Source organism: Colossoma macropomum, unplaced genomic scaffold, assembly GCF_904425465.1.
Source record: "Colossoma macropomum unplaced genomic scaffold, Colossoma_macropomum, whole genome shotgun sequence".
In the NCBI taxonomy this organism is placed as follows: Eukaryota; Metazoa; Chordata; class Actinopteri; order Characiformes; family Serrasalmidae; genus Colossoma; species Colossoma macropomum.
Genome location: NW_023494808.1, coordinates 17,642,642 through 17,664,232, shown reverse-complemented (window position 1 = coordinate 17,664,232; position 21,591 = coordinate 17,642,642). Strand labels below are relative to the sequence as shown.

General features: G+C 43.3%; 1 protein-coding gene across 1 annotated transcript in view; it reads left to right on the top strand.

The window, feature by feature from the left end:
* The window catches only part of LOC118797912 (interferon-induced GTP-binding protein Mx3-like), a 30,947-nt gene extending 20,796 nt beyond the window's left edge, over positions 1-10,151 (top strand). Inside the window, exons 11-14 of the mRNA XM_036557211.1 lie at positions 670-828; positions 3,497-3,573; positions 3,749-3,964; positions 9,927-10,151. Of these exons, the coding sequence (XP_036413104.1) occupies positions 670-828; positions 3,497-3,573; positions 3,749-3,964; positions 9,927-10,151 (677 nt within the window). The remainder of the gene's footprint in view (positions 1-669; positions 829-3,496; positions 3,574-3,748; positions 3,965-9,926) is intronic.
* Positions 10,152-21,591: the final 11,440 nt, after the last annotated feature.

Genomic DNA, 21,591 nt, shown 5'->3' with positions numbered 1-21,591 from the left:
AGGAGAAAGCAAAAATGTTCTTTACTTTTAATGTAAGTTAGTACATTAAAATGTATTTAAGTGTAAATACATTTTATTCCATTCACTTTTGGTGCATTAATTTCCACACAATGTACAGGGCAGCTTCTGGGTTCAAATGATGTAGAAAAATAAAAATTGAAAAAAAAAAAAAATGAAGATACTTCTTAAGTAAAATGCAAATCAACTTCTGGTAGGCCTCTAATTGCTTTGCATCCAGTTTACATTTAAAATGGGCTAATAGAAACTGCAAATAACAGGAACCTAGAAGGGTAGAATTCTGCTGGATGAATAACAAATCTTATCAAAGCTTATAGGTGTAAGAAAAAAAAACTTGGAAGATTTTTGTTTTTATATTTGTTATTCATGTATTGTACTTTTAGCAACATTATGTATGTCAGTTTTTCTCAACCCTGATCCTGGAAGCCAACTGTCCTGCTCTTTTTAGTGTTTTACTTGCTTCCAACACACCTGATCCAACTAATCAGCTCAGTAACAGCCCATTATTAAATTAAAGTGTGTGTTGAAGCTGGAAAAGCACTAAAATGTGCAGGGCAGTAGACCTCCAGAACCAGGGTTAAGTATGTGTTTGAATGTATATGATGGGTATGTTCAGCAAAAATTTCATCTGAAAACTGAAATGCAACACAGTTCATGGGGTGGTCCAGGCTGTGGTGAAAGATTATGACCTGAAGTACAGAGGACGGGAGCTGCCTGGCTTCAGTGATTATAATGTGTTTGAAACGGAGGTGCAGAAACTTGTGATCCAATTGAAGCAACCAGCCATTGACAGACTCAGAGTCATAAGAGGTACGTTTACACCACTTACAGCTTTCACCTCTCACTGCTTTCACAATCTCGGTGTCTGTTGCTTTATGTGTAAATACATCACAAAAAACGTTAAAGAGTAACTACACCCCACTATTTTCAGCCAACTCCGCCCCTGGCCAGGTGGGCTGGGCTGCTGTGTTTTTAGAGCTGGCGTTGCATTTTTCTCTACTACCATCCCCATCTTGGACGAGGGAAGGTGTTTCTGTTTAGGTAGGGCGTCTTGAGCCTTAACAGTATGAGCCACTGACTCAAGACGCCAAAGAGTTAACGTAGTGCCAGAAAATGATTAGCAGCGAGTGGCAGAGGCGTCCGAAGAGTAGAACACTCTCTAAAACCATGACAGCTCGCTTCTAATTATCTGTTCAGCAGGTTCATATTATAGATATAACCCGAGTCCTGATTTCTTACATGCACTGAATTCTGAATGAATAAAGTGGATTTCTTTAAACATTGTTTAAGTTTCATTCAGTTTGACATCAAGGTCGCAGACTGCACCGCTCAGCCAAGGCTTGCTGGCCCCAAACCCTTATGTTCTGCAAGCTGTTCATGGCACGGTGTTACATTCAGTCAGTTCCCTCTCAAATTCACGTTCCCCTTCATAAATCGAACTCTCAGGCGCGCGCACTCACTGAACAGAAATCAACAACAAGCAGTACTGGAACTACGGAAAGTGGTAAAAAGGTTCGAGCAAGGCTGTACGGGCGAAAGGTTGACACTGTTGGTAACAGTGGCCATTTAACGTTAACCTTTCCTGACCCGGGTAGTTCCAGTGCTGCTTGCTGTTGACGTTTGTTCAGTGAGCGCGCGTGCCCGAGGATCCGAGTTGTAAAGGGAAACATAAATCAGATGCAACACCATAAATCAGATGCAACCAGTTTTATGGAGATTCGCAAGAATCCTCACTTAATCGGTCCAACATCTTTATTACAAACTAGGCTTAGATTAATTGGGTTATTTACAATTTACAGAACTGACCACGATAAAAATGATATTTCTACAGTTTGGAAAGATGTGTTCACGTTTTAAGCAAGGCTGGTATATTTTATTATTACGGAGTAGTGCATTTCAGCTGTTAATGGAAAAAGGTCTTAGGGTGGAGCTACTCTTTAAAGAACTTTACACAGTAGTTTACTAAAATACTATCTTTTTTGGTCCTGGAAGACCCCCAGTTTGACACGCCTGCTTTAGAGGCCCCACCAGGCGAACCTGGTAAACAAATACTACTATTTTCTCGCGCTCACTAGAAACGTTTTGACAATACCGCTCACTGGAGAATTAACAACAGCGCGACGGCTGCCTCAAGAACAAATCCTCAGAAGTGCCGGAGCTAAGCTTAGAAAAAAAGTCGTCAGTTGTGCTGTTTGTGAAGCCGAGCTTAGCTGGCACGGGAGCACATCCTCCATGCAGGAGCATCTGAAGAGGAAACTCGTCGGATCACTTGAAGATTCATCTCCGTAAGATACGCCGCATCCCAAACCGCACACTTTACTAGCACACTAAATAGTGTGTAAAAATAGCTATAGCAAGTGCACTCATTAGTGTAGTGTGTGAAGTATAAAAGTGTGTGGTTTGGGACGCGGCGATAGTCGTTTAAATTTAACTGTTCATAGCGAAGTTTGCCACAAACATTCGCCACTTTCCCATCCGCGGGGAGTATCCGCTCTCAGAGGAGAGCGAGACTCTCACAGGAGCACGGAGAGATACTGACCTTCCTCCGTTTCAATAAAGACCTGTGATTGTAAAATGTAGTTGCAGCAAAGTGTAGACAGACAGCAGAACGGACCGATCACAGACTGCACTGTTTAAATATAACATTTAAATTTAGACTGATTTTTTATTTACTTGATTAAAGAAAACTGATTTAGTTTAGTTATTTTTATTGCTGCTACCCTGCACATCCTTGGTTATAATTTTTGACAGGAAAAATATATTGGAGTTTTATTTTTTATCTTTTGTATTAGCAGGAAAGTTCATTAAAACAGTGAATTCTTGAATGGTATTCATCTTTATATTCTTCATTGTTTGTTACTACATAAAATTTAGCTACATAAAAGTTATTTAGTAATGTAGTGATTCATAATCCGAATAATCGATTATTCGTTTCAGTAATCGATAGTTTATTCGACTATGAAATTAGTTGTTTGTTGCTGCCCTAATCTGTTTCTTCCAATCTGGTTCTACCATTCTGTAGCATAAATATAGTTCATGGTTAGCTTGTCGGTCGGTCACTGGAACCAGATGAAAACAGTTTTGTGAAACTAACATGATGTGTGCTGTTTTTTTCTCACACCATGCCACATTTAATTTTGTTTGTTTTTTTATTTCTTACGTTATAAAGTACAGCAATTGTTTAATGTTTCTGTGATGCTAAGAAACCAATCTGAATGCATCATACAAAACTCCACCGCGTTTTTCCTTAAAGAAGAAATCCACCAATTTTGCATTACTTAATCATCCAATGGGTTCACTGTGATCATTGTGATTTAAATTACCCAACTTCTCCTCGACCATCTATCAGTGATTCAAGATAATACTGTCAGTCGACTTACGCCTAAAAAAAAGAGAAAAATTGCACACATTTGTTTTTTCACCAAACGGTCATTTTAAGGATTGTGATCACTGCTTAAATGTGATTCATGCATTTCAGAGATCATCCAGAACCAGTTCTTAGAAGTGTCCAGAGCATGCTTCCCTATCTATCCTTACCTCCAAAGTTTTGCCATGGTAAATATTATTATTATGATACAGAATAATATTTCAGTACAGTCTTTTTGAAATTTTAAAACACTTTTCTAGTTGGGCATGGGCAGCACCTTAACTTCATTTGGGCATTTGGGCATGGGCTGCTTGCTGTTGTATTGTCACTATGTCTCTTAACTACTTACAACTGCTACCCCAGAACAAGATAGAAGACATTCAGTCAAAGCAAGAAACCAAAGTGGAGCAGAGGATCATGGAGCAGTTTGAGATGGAGCAGTTGGTCTACAGTCAAGATGACATCTACTTCAAAACCTTGAATGAGATCCTTTCTTCTAGTGAAGGAGCTTCAGAGGACAGATGTCCAGGGCTAGAGAGCAGGAACAAGTATCCAGAAATGCTGAAAGCTTATTATGAGGTATGTTTTAGTAGTTCAGTGACTAATTACCACGTAGTCCTACCAAAAAGTTTAAGATTTTTAAAGGACCAGTAAAAATATTAGGGCCCACATCATTGAAAAGCCTACCTTTCTTACTTTTATTAAAAACAGTTTGCTCTACGATGTACACTTTGTCCTTTCATGTACTGTACTGTTCATGTCCCAGCCCATACATATACATATATGATAACCCATATCCATATATGATAACTAAGTTGCGAAAAGAGTATGTGTGGCATGCGCCCGCCCCCCAGGCCCCGACGATGACGGCCGCGAGAGCCTGCAGGAAGGCGGGGCCCGAACACCCAGTGGCGACGAACCTTGGCGAGGACAGCAGGGAGAGAGCCGCGAGTGTGGAGGGGGCGGAGCACAAAACCCGAGCTCCGCCGAGGGCCGCGCGTCACGCGAGTGACGGCCTGAGGAGGAGGACGAAGACGATGGTGCCGGCCACGAGAGGCACCGAGGCAAGCCCGGGCCCAGCCCCCTGTGCCGCAGCGAGGCTGCTTCACGATACCTTACGTTCGAGCTACAAGCTGGGGGCGGTGACGGGGAGCCTGAGCAGCGAGCTCTCGTTCCCTCTCGGCTCGGGTGCTCACACTGCCCTTAATGGGAGTCAGCAGATGCTGATCTGGCTGGCAGCGTGAGCAACTTTTAAAAGAGCCGAGAGGGAACAGAGAGAGAGAGAGAGAGAGAGAGGGACGAGCAGCAGCCACAAGAGTGACTGAGTGAAGAGCTGAAAAGCTTATTTAGGAGAAGGACTGAAAAGTCTGGCTGAAGCCACTGAAGAGTGCCCAGCTTAGCATAGTGTATCTTTGGTTTTTGGTTTGTTTGAGTTTGTATTTTTGTGAGTGATTAAAGAAACATGGCTGCTGCGACCCTGAACCCTGCCTCCAGCGTCCTCCTTGAGCCTGGGGTAGCGGACAGAAGGGAGAGAAGGGGGATGCAGTTCAGCCCGGTCAAGAAGGAGCCAGTGGAATTAAAGGACAGAAAGGTGAATTCGGCCCCAGAGGACCCCAGGGCCTGTGATGACCGCACACGGGCTCACACACCTTACTGGACCAGGTGAAGCTGGAGAGAAGGGCCAGAAAGGAGAAAAGGGAGAGCAGGATGAAAGAGGAATTCAAGGCCTGCAAGGATTCCAGGGAAACACTGGATTGCCAGGTCCAGTCAGAAAGTCACGTCCACAGGGCAAAGAAGGGCCCGTGGTCTTCCTGGAGATAAAGGCTCAGCGGGGGAGCTGGGCACACCAGGGATAGAGGAACCGAAAGCACAGAAGGGTGATGCGGGGGGAGCCCCGGGGCCACAGGGCCCACCAGGCCCTAAGGTTGAGCCTGGAGCGCCTGCAGTGGCAGTGCTTGATCTCACGGGAGAGATAGTGCCAGGGCCGAGAGGATCATGAGGGCCAAAGGGTGAGAGGGGAGTCCCAGGGTTACCAGGAGAGAAAGGAGAGCCTGGAGTGGGGCTGACTGGTCCACCTGGCATCATGGGACCGAAGGGGGAGCCAGGATTAGAGGGTCTGCATGGACCACCAGGTTTACAAGGCCCTCCTGGACCCCAAGGAAGCCAGGGGTCCCCGGGTCATGAAGGCAGACCAGGAGCTGTTTGTGAGTTCAGAGAAACCCACGACCCCATAACAGCGCCGCTAGTCACGAGCTACCTCCACAGAATGCTGTCCAAGCCAGCGCAGCAGCCCACTGATCGATGCCAGTGCCCAGCAGTGAAGGGGGAACCAGGCCTTCCAGGTTTGGCAGGACTTCCTGGACAGAAAGGAGAGAAGGGGGATTCAGGACAGGATGGTCTCCCTGGAATCCCCGGTGAGAAGGGTGACACAGGTGTTGCTGGCTTGCCTGTTTTAGATGGACATCCAGGGAATAAGGGTGAGCTGGAGAGATGCCTCCAGCGTCCTCATTGAGCCCGGAGTAGCACGTGCCTTGCTACAGTATGTTCCTTAGAGGTCTGCACGGGCATGAGATTAAAGCCTGATAGTCATGTGTACTTTGAGACTCAAGCCAACCAGGCCTGACTGGTACTGATGTACCCTATATTGCCAGAAGTATTCGCTTGTCTGCCTTGACATGCATATGAACTTGAGTGACATCCCATTCTTAATCCATAGGGTTTAATATGATGTCGGCCCACCCTTTGCAGCTATAACAGCTTCAACTCTTCTGGGAAGGCTTTCCACAAGGTTTAGGAGTGTGTTTATGGGAATTTTTGACCATTCTTCCAGAAACGCATTTGTGAGGTCAGACACTGATGTTGGACGAGAAGGCCTGGCTCGCAGTCTCCACTCTAATTCATCCCAAAGGTGTTCTATCGGGTCAGGACTCTGTGCAGGCCAGTCAAGTTCTTCCACACCACGCTCATCCATGTCTTTATGGTCTTTCACTGGTGCACAGTCATGTTGGAACAGGAAGGGGCCATTCCCAAATTGTTCCCACAAAGTTGGGAGCATGAAATTGTCCAAAATCTCTTGGTCTGCTGAAGCATTAAGAGTTCCTTTCACTGGAACTAAGGGGCCGAGCCCAACTCCTGAAAAACAACCCCACACCATAATCCCCCCTCCACCAAACTTTACACTTGGCACAATGCAGTCAGACAAGTACCGTTCTCCTCGCAACTGCCAAACCCAGACTCGTCCATCAGATTGCCAGACAGAGAAGTGTGATTCATCACTCCAGAGAACACGTCTCCACTGCTCTAGAGTCCAGTGGCGGCACTTTACACCACTGCATTCGACGCTTTGCATTGCGCTTGGTGATGTAAGGCTTGGATGCAGCTGCTCGGCCATGGAAATCCATTCCATGAAGCTCTCTTGAGCTAATCTGAAGGCCACATGAAGTTTGGAGGTCTGTAGTGATTGACTCTGCAGAAAGTTGGCAACCTCTGCGCACTATGTGCCTCAGCATCCGCTGACCCCGCTCTGTCATTTTACGTGGCCTACCCCTTCGTGGCTGAGTTGCTGTCGTTCCCAATCGCTTCCATTTTGTTATAATACCACTGACAGTTGACTGTGGAATATTTAGTAGCAAGGACATTTCATGACTGGACTTGTTGCACAGGTGCCATCCTATCACAGTGCCATGCTGGAATTCACTGAGCTCCTGAGAGCGACCCATTCTTTCACAAATGTTTGTAGAAGCAGTCTGCATGCCTAGGTGCTTGATTTTATATACCTGTGGCCATGGAAGTGATTGGAACACCTGAATTCAGTGATTTGGATGGGTGGGTGAATACTTTTGGCAATATAGTGTATTTAAAACCAAACCCGAACCCGCATACACATGTTAACAGGGGCGAGTCCAAGTGGTGGTCTGGGGTATGATCAAGGTACAACAATTTCTGATTAGTTAAATGCAGGGGTGTCCAATCTTTGGGGCAGATTGTTTGACTTAGACTAACTGATTAAAGCAGTAGAATCATGCGTGCTCCAGCTTCTGTGGAACAAAAAACTGCAGCCACATCGGACCTTTGAGGATAAGACTGGGGATCCCTGATTTTATTGTGTAGTACATTTGATTTTGTTGTTGTCTATATTAATGTATGAAATGTTATATAGCACTTAGCCAGCTTAGCCATCTGAAAACTGTGACAGGTGAACTGCACAGAGTAGCAGTAGTAGCTATCTTGCTAACATTAGCCTGACTCTAAATAACAGCTGCTTTTTCCAATTGGTTGGCTGTTGATAAGCGGGAATTGTCTGTTCTGTTGATACGGCCACCAAAAGGCCACCCCATTAATACAGTCCTAGAATAGTCTAAATTCAGCTTATGATGAGGTGGTGAAATGGTCTAAAGAAGGGTATCACCAATCTTATCCACAAATGGCAGTGTGGTTGCAGGTTTTCATTCCAACAAAGCAGGAGCACCTTATATAACTTGTCTATTGTTTGAAGACTGTTACCAACTGATTAAACAAGGCGAATGAGGTGTGTTTCTGCTCGATTGAAATGAAAACCTGCACCCTTTGTAGATAGGACTGGTGACCCTTGTTATAAAAGTTACATCCAGACAGTTATGACAAAGTTATTAGCCTTGCTGGTGCAACCTGCCTGAGGAGTTCTTGCTCTGCTGAAAATGGTATCTTGGCAAGTAAAATTATCTTAAATGTAGTCCATATATCTAATATTTCTAGTTTTGAGGTTGCAACCTTATGAGTTTTTTTAAAACTTTTTTCTAGATACCTTTTATTTGTTTAGGTGATATTAGTAAGTCAAATTATTTCACTGTATTGGCAGGTCATTTTACTTGAGTTGTAAGAAACTTGCCTGAAGCAAGCCAAATTATCTTCTAATATCCATGGTTTTCTTCTGTTCTCAACGTCAGTTGCCATGATGTCACAACAGTTCCTCTAGAATGGGCTAAACCTCCGTGTAACCATGGATTTTTACCCAGTTTTCTCCCCAATTTAGTCATTTCCAATTCCAGCGTGTAACGCTTTTCACCGGGAGTAATTACAATGCAATCAAACTGTCTCAAAAGCACAGGAACATTATGTGCTGTCAGAGGGGGTCACAACAGCTATCGAAAGCTTAAAACGATATTGGAAAATAAATGCTACGAACACAAAGGCATGCACAGATCAGAATGTCAGTGTCCGAGGAAGACGAGGCCAAAATAGCATGGCTAGCGGCACTAAACTTAAAAAATTCCCCCCCGAAATATTCATGTTTGCTCCTTCCATTTTGTAATGAAACATAGTAAATGCACAAGAGATACAATCTGATGAACAAAGCGAATGAAGAATGCACACCTGTTGGTATTTTAGTCGGCCTACGAAATACTTTGCTACTGCAGTGCTAAACTAATAAATCATTACTGCTACTGTGGCAACATAACCAATTATATTTTTTCTCAGAGTAAATTCATCTTAGCTGGCTATGTATTCTAGTTTCATTTAAAATCCCTAACCTACCTTCCACAAAACAGCAGCAACGTGGCTACAAGATCTGCCCGGAAGACCATCCTGCTGTCTCTACTACACCATTGTTTTGAACCATAACCCATGCTGAGGTTTCTCGACAGACTGGCCTGGCTGTACCTCAGCTTTGAGAAATGTGAACTGTTCGCAATTAAAACACAGAACCCTTCCAATTTTATTGCTTTGTAGATAATTGTAAGCTTCTGTGCTTTTCTAATTTCTCAGCTTCTCACTGTCTACACCTTCAGAAAAAAACAAGGTAGTTGATAATGTCAACATGCGTGACATCTGGCTAGAGTTTCATATCGTCAACCCAGACTTGGGGTAGGTTCAATAGATGAGGAACAGACTGGGTGACACTGTTTACAGTTCTTGTTAAACATTCTTGTCCATGATGCCACCGCAACACAACTTCCATCTTCTTGTATCCTAAAAGCGAAACCCAACTAGCTACACAGTTTAATAACTAGCTAATGATAAATCTCTTTAGCCTTGAAGCTAATCCGTACGCTATCGGTTGTCAACAACAAACGCATACCGGAAGTCGTGCCCATTCTTGTTCCAAAGACGTGCAAAGTGTAATGGTAAATGTTGTTGTCTAGGAAAACCGTGAATAGTGAGATAATTTCACTTAATAAAACAGGGGTGTCCAATCCTACCTGCAAAGGGCCGGTGTGGCAGCAGGTTTTCATTCCAAACAAGCAGGAGTACACCTGATTTCACTTCGTTAATCAATTGCTTTCAGTCAAACAACTGATCATGTGCTTTGCTGGAATAAAAACCTGCAGCCTCACAAGCCCTTTGCTGATAGGTTTCAGCACCCCTGTACTAAAATCACCCAACCAAGTAAAAAATGTCTAGAAATTAGTTAAATAAACTTACAATAAGTTTACAACAATCATGATAAGAAATATTAGATATATTGACTAGGTTTAAGATAATTTCACTTGCCAAGACACATCTTTTGTGGTGCAAAGACAGAGAGCAATCACTACTATGATCATTTTTCATTTCCTGACAGATTGTTGTGCAGCGGTTGGCTGACCAGGTGCCCATGCTGATCCGATACTTCATGCTAAAGGAGTCTGCTCATCTGCTCTGCAGTGAGATGCTAGGGTTAATAGAAGGTGCCGACATAGCTGACGTCCTTCGTGAGGATTCGGACATCAGCAGACGCTGCGCTATCACGGAGGCCCGCATAGAACGCCTCACCATTGCTCAAAAGAAGCTGAGTAGCTTCGTTTGAAGAAGAGGACCCTGGATCTAAGGCAACAGCTCACACAATAGTAAAAGGGGAAGACACTATGAATTATTTAGATGCAACAATAGCAGTTCCTTTTTTGTTTTTAAAAAGGTCAAATGTTAATATTATGTCTGTTTACTTAGTGTTGGATTGTGATGTTTATCTAACCAGGTACAGACAGATTGAAGTTTCCGTTCACATATAAATTTTCCATTTTTCATTTTTTTTAAATTTTCATTAGTGCCATTTTTTTGTTTGCATTTTTAGTTTAGTTTCAATTGGTTTAAGGGTGCATTATAGTTTTATCTTGTTTTTCTGAAAAGCAACAGTTTATATTAGTTTTTATGTAGAGTTTAGTTTCAGTTTTAGTGTGATGAAAGCTTTGATAGGATAGGTTTGATAGGTATAAGAAAAGATAAACATTTTAAAATGCATGTGTCTCTATATAACCTACAGTAATTATTTGTGAGATCTATGTATTGAATGTATGTATTGAAATCCTGTTAACATCCTAATCTGTGTAAACACAAATACAAATATGCCTTGTGTTGTATGTATAGATATCACTATTCTCACACTGCTCGCTGATCGTCTTCAAAAGCTGTGTGGGCTAAGAGTATTGTATTAGTGAAAGTGTGTAGCTAAGGCTGGCCTTTCTTTTTCTCGTACACATATACACACTAGAATGCAAGTCTGAACGCATTCCAAAAGCTAGGCAGCTATCTAGGTGGGCTGCTTTTCTAGATTAAATTTCTAGAATTTTTTTTTTTAAATTTTAGCTTACATTTTGACTATATTCCTTTTTATACCAAACTCACACAAAGAAAATTCAAAAGAAATGCCATCAGATTAAACCAGCTACTACAGGTTGTCTAAAAAGCACAGTAAACTACAGAGTATGCTATTTCTTTAGTTGTGTATGTTTTTTAAAGGTGTAAATAGATAACAGGGTATAAAATGCACTCACTTTCAGTGAGTTTAACAGTTTTTAGCTTGCAGGATGGTAAATTAAATTTTATTGCCTGCTTTGTTTGCCACATTACATCATTCACACCAATGTTTTGCTTGCCAGCTTACTATCATTTACATCAACAGTATTTTCTCTTGGTAGACTGTTCTGTTTTGCATTATATAATACAAAGAGGAACCTTCAGGGCACAGTGCTACCAAGGACCCACCTTTCTCGGGAGCAACCTAGCGTTTGTAATGTAGCTTATATTTGTAGTAATACAGTTAGTGTATGGGGTGAGCTGGTCTGCATCATGTAACACCCAGTCTGAAAATGAGGCTCATGCCAGCCTTGTGTTATTGTGTCATTGAGTTTTTGTGTTGTTGACAACTGTCGTGTTTATTTTTATTACACTTAACGAAAGCATTTTTTACTGGCCTTTTTCATTTGCAGTTTGACTCTCTTCTTCACTACAGCAGAGATAATTAGAGCCTGTTATTGCTAGATATAATTAGGTGCATGGCTTAGCTAAGAGTATAATAGTATAGCTAAGTGTATAATATATTAAACCTAGGTGTTTGAATAGGCTGAATGAAGCATGTAAACAATGAAATGAAATGATTATAAACAAATAAAAATGATTACTGGAAATTATTACATGATTGTGGTGGATGATCATTTCTGATTATCTGAATACTACTGGTTAAGGGTTTTACATTACAACTGAGATGAGTTAGTAATTGAGCAAAAGTGGGACAGTTCAATCGTTGAGATGTAAACAAAGTCATTCAGAGTGGTTTGTGTAAAATGATTTATTTAGAAACTCACTTGTTCCTCTTTCTTTACAGTGGTGGTGATAGGAACCAGGGGTCACAATGTCTACAACTCAAAAATAGCCATTTTATATTATATCCAAAAGAGTTTTTATATCTAAAGCTGATAATGTTAAAATAGGGTTAAATCTTAAAACCTATTATTGAAGTACTATTTAGCCTTGAATGCATCTCTTTTCCATGAATAGCTTTTTTTTAAAAATATACGTTTTAGGCCAAAAGCTTGCAAAAATATTGTAAAAACAATGTCGCATTAAGCAGCATGATCACCTCTTTATATAATAACTTTCTGTGATGCAGCTTTAGAGGCATGAAACTCTTCAGATGTTTGTTTTCTATCACCACCACTGTGAACAATTCTGACTCTGTACGTTTCTCTACAAGGGAGCATTTCACACCAAACCACCCTGAACTTTGTTTATATCTTAACCATTGAAATACACAGATATTTTGAAAAGTTACACCTTGGAATTTTTTAACTATCATCATCATCATCATCGTCGTTAACCACTTAGTCCAGCTAGGGTCGCGGTAGCAGTTGGGAGAGCAGAGAATCCCAGACGACCCTGTCCCCCGCAACTTCCTCCAGCTCATTCCCGGGGACCCCAAGCCGCTCCTAGGCCAACCTGGAGATATAATCCCTCCAGCGCGTCCTAGGATGACCCCGGGGTCTTGTCCCCGTGCCTGGTACACCCCCACCGGGAGGCGTCCAGGGGGCATCCGGATCAGATGCCCGAACCACCTCAGCTGGCTCCTCTCAATGTAGAGGAGTAGCGGCTCTACTCCGAGCTCCTCCCGGATGGCCGAGCTCCTCTCCCTATCCAATAGAGTGTAGCCCGCCACCCTGCAAAGAAAGCTCATTTCCGCCGCTTGTATTCGCAACCTCATTCTTTCAGTCATTACCCATAGCTCATGACCACAGGTGAGGGTCGGGATGTAGACCGACCGGTAAACCACTCTTCACCACTACAGTCCGGTACAGTGACCGCATTACTGCTGCCGCCTGTCCCAGCCTGCGGTCAATCTCACGATCCCTCTTCCCATCACTCGTGAACAAGACCCCGAGATACTTAAACTCCTCCACCTGGGGCAAGTCCTTTCCCCCTACCTGGAGTGGGCATGTCATCCTTTTCCGGGCTAAGACCATGGACTCAGACTTGGAGGTGCTGATCTGCATACCAACCGCTTCACACTCAGCTGCAAACTGCTCCAGTGCGCGCTGGAGGCATCCATGTGATCCAGCCAAAAGAACAACATCGTCTGCAAATAGCAGAGACGCCACCCTTCGGCCTCCACACATAATGCCCTCCTGACCACGGCTACGCCTTGACACCCTGTCCATGAATATCACGAACAGGAGTGGAGACAGGGCACAACCCTGGCAGAGTCCAACGCTAACACTGAAAGAGTCCGACTTAATGCCGAGTATACGAACACAGCTCTCACTCCGGGAGTACAGAGATTGAATGGCCCGGAGTAGCAGCCCCGGCACCCCATACTCCCGGAGGACCTCCCACAAGATATCTCGGGGAACACGGTCGTAAGCCTTCTCCAAATCCACAAAACACATGTAGACTGGGTTGGCAAATTCCCATGCCCCTTCAACAATCCGTGAGAGGGTGAAAAGCTGGTCCATTGTTCCACGGCCGGGACGGAATCCACATTGTTCCTCCTCAATCCGAGGTTCAACTATCGGTCAAAGTCTCCTTTCTAGCACCTTGGCACAGACTTTCCCAGGGAGGCTGAGCAGTGTGATACCCCGATAGTTGGCACACACCCTCCAGTCCCCTTTCTTAAAAATAGGGACCACCACCCCGGTCTGCCAGTCCAAGGGTACTGTTCCCGAGGACCATGCAATATTGCAGAGGTGTGCCAGCCACGACAGCCCCACAATATCCAGAGAATCTCATCCACCCCCGGTGCCTTGCCACTGAAGAGCTTGCCAACTACCTCAGTGACCTCCACCAGGGAAATGGAGCTTGACACGCCAGAAGCCTCTGGCCATGACTCCCATGAGGGAGGCATATCTCCTGGATTAAGGAGTTCCTCAAAGTGCACCTTCCACCGACCGACAATATCCTCATTTAAAGTCAGAGCTTCCCCACCCCTGCTGAATACAGCTTGGGCGCAGCCACCCCGACCGCTCCTGAGTCGCCGGACAGTCATCCAGAACCTCCTTGAGGCTGACCGAAAGTCTTTTTCCATGGCTTCTCCAAACTCCTCCCACGCCCTGGATTTTGCTTCTGCCACCGTTGCGGCTGCCACCTTTTTCGCCTGTCGGTACCTATCTGCTGAGTTGGGAGTCCTTCGGGCCATCCACTCCCTAAAGGCCTCTTTCTTCAGCTTGATGGCCTCCCTCACCCCCGGTGTCCACCAGGGGGTTCTTGGGTTACCGCCCTGACAGGCACCAACAAGCTTTTGGCCACAGCTACGCCTGGCAGCTTCCACAATGGAGGTTTTGAACAGGGTCCATTCAGACTCCATGTCCCCTACCTCCTCCGGGACATGAGAAAAGCTCTCCCGGAGGTGGGAGTTAAAATCTTTCTAAACAGGGGTCTCCGACAATCGTTCCCAGCACACCCTCACTATTCGCTTGGGCCTAACGGGTCTGACCATCGGTCTTCCCTGCCATCTGATCCAACTCACCACCAGATGGTGATCTCAGAAGTCCAATAACAATTCACCATTCGGGTTTAGGTCGGGCAGGCCGTTCTTCTCAATCACGGCTCTCCAGGTCTCCCAGTTATTGCCAACATGAGCATTGAAGTCTCCCAGTAAGACTATGGAGTCTGTAGGCGGGACCCTTTCCAGAACCCCACCCACTTGATCCAAGAAGGCAGAATACTCCGATCTGCTGTTTGGTGCATAAGCACACACAACAGTCAGAGTTTTCCTCTCTGCGATTTTAATTCACATTGAGGCGACCCTCTCGTCCACCAGGACAAACTCCAACTGCACGGCTGCCAGCCGGGGACTCGTGAGTATCCCCACACCCGCCCGGCGCCTCTCACCCTGTGCAACCCCGGAGTAGGAGAGGGACCAACCCCTATCAAGGAGTTTGGTTCCAGAGCCGACACTGTGGGTGGAGGTGAGCCCAACTATATCTAGTTGGTACCTCTCAACCTCCCACACAAGCTCCGGCTCCTTCCCTCCCAGTGAGGTTACATTCCACGTACCAAGAGCCAGTTTCTGCCGCAGGGGCCTAGGCCACCAGGGGCCCCCCCGCAATCTCCCACTGCCTATATGGCACTGCACCACTGCCCCATGCTGGACCTTGCGGGTGGTGGGCCCACATGGTCCCCCCACGTTGCCTCTTCGGGCTGAGCCCGGCCGGGTTACGTGGGCTGCCCGGCCACCAGGCGCTCGCCGGGGGACGCTACCCCCAGGCCTGGCTCCAGGGGTAGGTCCCGGTGACCCTCTCCCGGGCAGGGTACACGATTGTCTGTGTACATTTTTCATAGAGGATTTTTGGATCGGGTTAGTCTGGGTCTTCACTCCAGACCTGTTCGCCCTGGGAGACCCTACCAGGAGCATACTGCTCCCGACGACTTAGCTCTGAAGATCCCTAGACCACACAAGCCCTTCCGCCTCAACAAGGCCCCGATCCAGGAATTTTTAACTATTACAAAAAAAAAAAAAGATTTAGGACAAAATGGAAACATTAAATGTTTTTATAATGTGTTTATTTCAATACAGATCAAAGTGGATTTATAAGACTTGATTAGGGGGTGTCTGACACTGACACACTGTTGGACACTGTTAGTTCATGCTTATGGGGAACTGTATGTAATACAGTGACAAAAAACAAATCACTATTTGAGATTACCTAAGAGGTTTGAGATAAATGTGTGATCATAGGCATGAGTGCTGCTTAGCTGGTGGCTTACATTATTTGTTAGCTACATTAGTCTCGCAGTACCAGTGAAAAAAAAAAGTGTCATGGCTGATCGGCTATATTTAAGGGAAATTGTGTACATTTGATTTTTGAACAAATCATTGCTTTGAGCTAGTAACACGTGTATTAGGGTGTTTTTTCACAACTGAAAGTCCAGACCAAGGTTTATGTTTTGTTACATTGTATACTTTTAATTCAGTTAGTTTTGGTCACACATTGTCCTGTCATCATCACCTACGTGTGCTGTGTCTCCCTGTACTTAACACTGATTGGTTTGTAGAGGGGCGTGGCTCTGATGTCAGCATACTGTCAATTCAGTGGGTAGCCTTTTCTGTTTGAATGGAGATAAATGAATGAACAGATCAATTTTATTGCCACTATACTAATCATATTATGGCATTACTACCAGCACCACCAACTTCAAGCACAGTTTTTGAGACTACAAATTCACCAAATGAACGTCCTCATCGTGCAAATATTACATCGTCATTTACAGGGACAATTTCATGCACTGACTTCAAGTTGACTTTTGCCATTTTTTTTGTCAGATCAAATTACAGGTAAACATTTCATCTCCTCCTCTCCCCATGTGCTAAAGCGGCTCATTTTACTTCTCTTCTACTTCTTCTCCTTCTTATGTTGTTTAACGGGTGACGATAGCCTGCCTCAACTTCCTGTAATTGGTCTGAAAGTCCGAACAATCAATAAAAGTGTTTTCACACTGCAAACAAATTGAATTATGATTCGGTTTGATCTGGAACGAGACAACCTTTTGGTCAAACACTACTATAGTGGGCCTCATAAACAGGCAAGTGAGTGAAAGAACAAGAAAGGAGTTTTAATAAAGTGGATTGAGCGTATGGTTGTGTCGAGAGATAAGACTGAGGAAAAGTAAGAAAAAGATGGTGGGGTGTGTAAACTTTAAAACAGAAACCAAAAGGTAGAGCATGAAATATGTAGGCATTAAATAGGATGGAGGAGCTTCAGAAAGTGTGAGCTATGCATTGTTCAAAAAACATACACTGAACAGAAAATGACACAAAAACCTCAACAACTGTATATAATATCAGATTTTTCAGAATTCGATGTGTCCACTCTTTTCCTTTATTATAGCTTCCATTCTTCTCAGGAGTTTTGCGTTCATTTTTCCTTTTCTCAGTAAGGGCTTCTTGACAGCTACACATCCTTTTAGATAGTGTTGAGTTGTCTTCTTACAGTGGAAGGATGGACAGAAACACCTGTGGATGTTTTCAGATCTGAATCAAGAGTGGAGCTTGATTTTTTCCTCTCTCTCAAAGATGAAAGCTTTAAGTGCTGTTTATCTGATGGAGACAGTTTCATGGTCTATCAGGTCTTGCACGGTCTTGTTATGAATCCCATTTTCTCTGTATCTTTTAATCATTTTTCGAATTCCAGCTTGGAAACATGCTTTCTTGTTTATTTTCCTTTTACTTCCCACTTTCACAGGCAAGATTATCTTATATGATTATCTTATTTTTCTTATATATAGAAACATTTTTGCACAGTACTCTATTTCATAGACCGGTTTCCCAGACAGTTAAGGAACTGGTTTAGGGTTGGGTGTGTATGTGTGACTCATAGTCATAAGATTTTGTTTGAAAAACTCCCCAGGCCCACCTTTACACTTCCACTTTCAGTTTAACCCCTCAAACAAAAAAAGAGTCCATATGAGAGCCCACACATCAATTCCTCACTTTTATATCTAGATATTTTGCATAATGTACATGATTATAGTTTCCAAATATAATAGGTTTTTTTTTTATTAATAACTGAATAATATACCTGCAGATTATAAATCCCCCTCTACTCTAACAGATCGTCTACCAGCAGCTGGCTGACTATGTGCCTATGCTGGTCTTGCTGTTTATGCTGAAAGAAGCTGCTGTTATGCTATGAGCAGAATCCATTAACCTGCATGATGGAGCTGATGTGTGAAAACTCCAGACTAAAGACTTAAAAGAGGACAGAGCTGTATCACCGAATGGAACAACCCCAGCAAGCACAGGAGAGGATCAGCATTAATCTGGGAAGCATTGCACTTCAATTCAATTGTCAGTGGTTTTAGTTTACATTTAAATGTAATATGTAATATGAAGGAAAAATTCATATTCAAGATCTCAGATTTTTGTGATTTTCCTTTCCTCATTCTCAAAGCTATATAACTTACATACTGGTTTCCTGAATAATTCATAAAAGCCATTAAACAATGAGTTTAAAGATGCTTAACTGAATAAGAAGCTAATGAAGTCAATGATTGTTTAAGCTCACTTCCTCTTTCCACTTCCATTTGGGAAAAAACTGCTATCTGAGTTTCTGTTCTGAGAACAAACCTCTCTTTTAGATAAAAGCTCACTGATATGCAGGTCACTCACTGTGGTTACAGCTGCAATATCAGTGCCCTGACTGAACAAACAGCTTCGCTCCTCACAAAAAGCCTAAATAAAAAGCAATTCCTTTAATTCAGTTCAAGTTGACTTATTTAACATGCTATAATTTTCTGTAACTAAGCTTAGATTTCTGTAATCCCAGGCTTTATACACACTGAATGGCATTGTGTAATAAGACAAATGCAGCATGATTTGAAAAGCATTGTTACAATTGCGATTTCTTTACTTTGGACCTTTGCAGTTGATCCATTCATCATGAAATGTTCGCAAATGGTGAAATGAAAGTGAAAGTAAAGACAGCTAAAGGCAAGAAAACAAACAGTGTCCATTTGCATAAACAAATTAAGCATTTATCTTACATTCATTGCTTAAATTATTCAAAAGTGTGAATTTTAAAAGAACTACTAAATTTTTTTTTTTTCACAGCTGTCTGAGATTCTCCACTGAAAGAAATGTAGTCCAGGACTACAACACTGAAGTACTCCCAGCAGAGTATCCTACAAACAGTGAACAAGTTTCTATCTTCATCAGACCTGAGGGCTTCACTTTAGCCACAGCAGCTAAGCTAATCAAACAGAATGTTTTCAAAACCTCCACAGCATGAAGAATTGTGAGGTAAAGCTCCGAAATGACATGGACGAGTCAAAGAGGAAACAAAACTGTTTTCGCACTTGTAGGGATGAACTTAACAGAGAGATCTTTATTGATTCTGAAGAGAGATTGCAGATAAACACCAGGGATTCAAACCCAGGATCTCCTGTTTACTAGACAGGCATTTTGACCACCTAAGCCACAGCGCCACAGCCTGTAGAGTAGCGGGTGTTTACCAGGCATGTCTGGCGTTAGCCACCTTGGCTGAGAAGGAAGTAAATTTAGCTGCATTAGCTTCAAGTGTATCCATCAAACCACACAGCTCTCTCATACAATACATTATAAATGTGCTTTTGACGTTAATATCACATAGAGTTAGAGGCAAAACTCAGTTCATGCTAGTTAGTGTCTTTAACTTTTAGTGAACGTTAGCACTACAGCTGCACTTGGCACTACCCATAAGTTAATTTTCCTCATAAAGTTGTGTGAACTGAATGTGTGAAAAGAGAGCGAGAGAGATAACTGATGAGGCTTAGTAACAATTTTGTTGTTAAAAATCTGAGAAAGTAACATAATTTAAATTGAGTAGGTTAAAATCTATCTCTTAATTATTTTGTCTCCTCTCTCTCTCTCTCTCTCTCCCTCTCTCTTTCTCAATATATATTGTTCAATGCAAATGATAACATTTCAAGAAACTTGTGCAACACCATCCGCAGTCATTTGTAAATGTTGTTATTAACCTTTTTTCCATGGACAAGTGAATCGAGTGAATGTCGAGCTTTTAATGTCAACACTGCATCTGAGGATGTACGGGGTGTGTATGTGAATTATTTCTTTATTATTTATTTTTTTATTTTTATTTATTATATATTATTATTTAAGTCCTTGACAACACTGGAAGTCAAAGTACAGAGAGAACACCAGTATATCTTTGTTAAACACCACAGAAAGCTGAAACACAACTTGGAAACTAAAAGCAAAGCAATATAATAACAACAAAGATGCCTCCAGTGATAACAGAGAAGAATAAACAGGGATGAACAAAGAGAGGTGATAGAATGGGATGTTTCGCTAATAGAATGGGATGTTTTGGAGCAGCCGCACGTATGCCTAAGGTCAACATGCCCAATGCCAAGCGTCGGCTAGAGGGGTATAAACCCCCCCAGCACTGGGTTGTGAAACAGTGGAACTGCATTCTCTGGAGTGATGGAGCTCCATCCTACACCTTTGGGATGATTTTGAGTCATCCAGAACTGATCATCCAACACCAGTAGCTTGAACTCATGAATGCTCTTGTGACTGAATGCAATCAAATCCTTACAGCAATGTTCCAACAACTAGTGTGGAGCCTTCACAAAAGAGTAGAAGTTGTTACGGAGCTCCATCCTACACCTTCGGCATGATTTGGAGTCATCCAGAACTGATCACATAACATCAGTAGCTTGAACTCACAAATGCTCTTGTGGCTGAATGCAATCAAATCCTCACAGCAATGTTTCAACATCTAGTGTGGAGCCTTCTCAGAAGAGTAGAAGCTGTTACTGAAGCAAAGGGAGAAAAATTTTGATTTTGGAAGAAATATTGGATGAACAGGTGTTTACAAACCTTTGGACACTGGTTTCCTCGATAGGGATTAATCCTAGCCCTGGAAACTATAGTACATGTCTATTAATCCCTGTCTGGGAAACCAGTCTCCCACTGACAGTAAACATGAACCTACCCTAGAAACTTTGCCACAAGATGTGTACACGTGAAAATAGACAGATTAGCACACTTATAGCTAATATTAGCACTAACTTTAGTAAATAGCGGCAGTAAACTTGCAGTAACAGGTGGCCATGGAGGCTCATGGGAGGATCCAAATGAGCTGGCAACCACACAGAGCTCAAGGTTGCCATGGTATAGAAACTCAGCTGGAGGCAATAATCACCAGAAAGTGTTAAAAACTATACAAACATGAACAGGATAACAAATGTGTGGCGAGTCAACAGAAGACAGGACCAGGGCAGAGAGAGAAAGAAGCAGGACCTGAGCAGGGAAAACTGGACAGTTCTACACATCACACACATACAGCGTATATATGTACACACACACACTCCCCTTCTAAGCTGCTTCTCCTTCTGGGTCACGGGGGGAATTGGAGCCTATCTCAGCAATCATCAGGTGGAAGGCAGGACACACCCTGGACAGGTCACCAGTCCATCACAGGGCAGACACATACATTCACACCCACACTCACACCTAGGGGCAATTTAGCGTGTCCAATCGGCCTGACTGCATGTCTTTGGACTGTGGGAGGAAACCCACACAGAAATGACCCTGGTCACCCAACCAGGGAATCAAACCCAGGCCCTCCTAGCTGTGAGGCGACAGTGCTACCCACTGCGCCACCATGCCGCCATGTATATGTGTACATTTCACCAAATGTTTGGAGGAAGTGGTCATGCAGGGGTTATTTTGAGAGCATACGGTTAACCAGAGATTCCACCCAGCTGAATCAGGCACAGCTTAGTAACTGATAACTCTGCTGTCAGGGTCTAATTATACTTGCCTGAGGCAAACAAGACATGAGACAACAATAAAACACTGCTGGCACGTGAGCTTGGTACCAAAAAATGTATATCATGCCTGAATAACACCTCCTTTAACGTCACAGGTGTTTATGTGAAACTCAGAGGACTAAATACAACCTGGAAAATCCCTGCATACCTTGGAAAAACCTGTCATCCCTGTGTTCTCTGCTTTCAGTTTCACAATTACTGTTGCA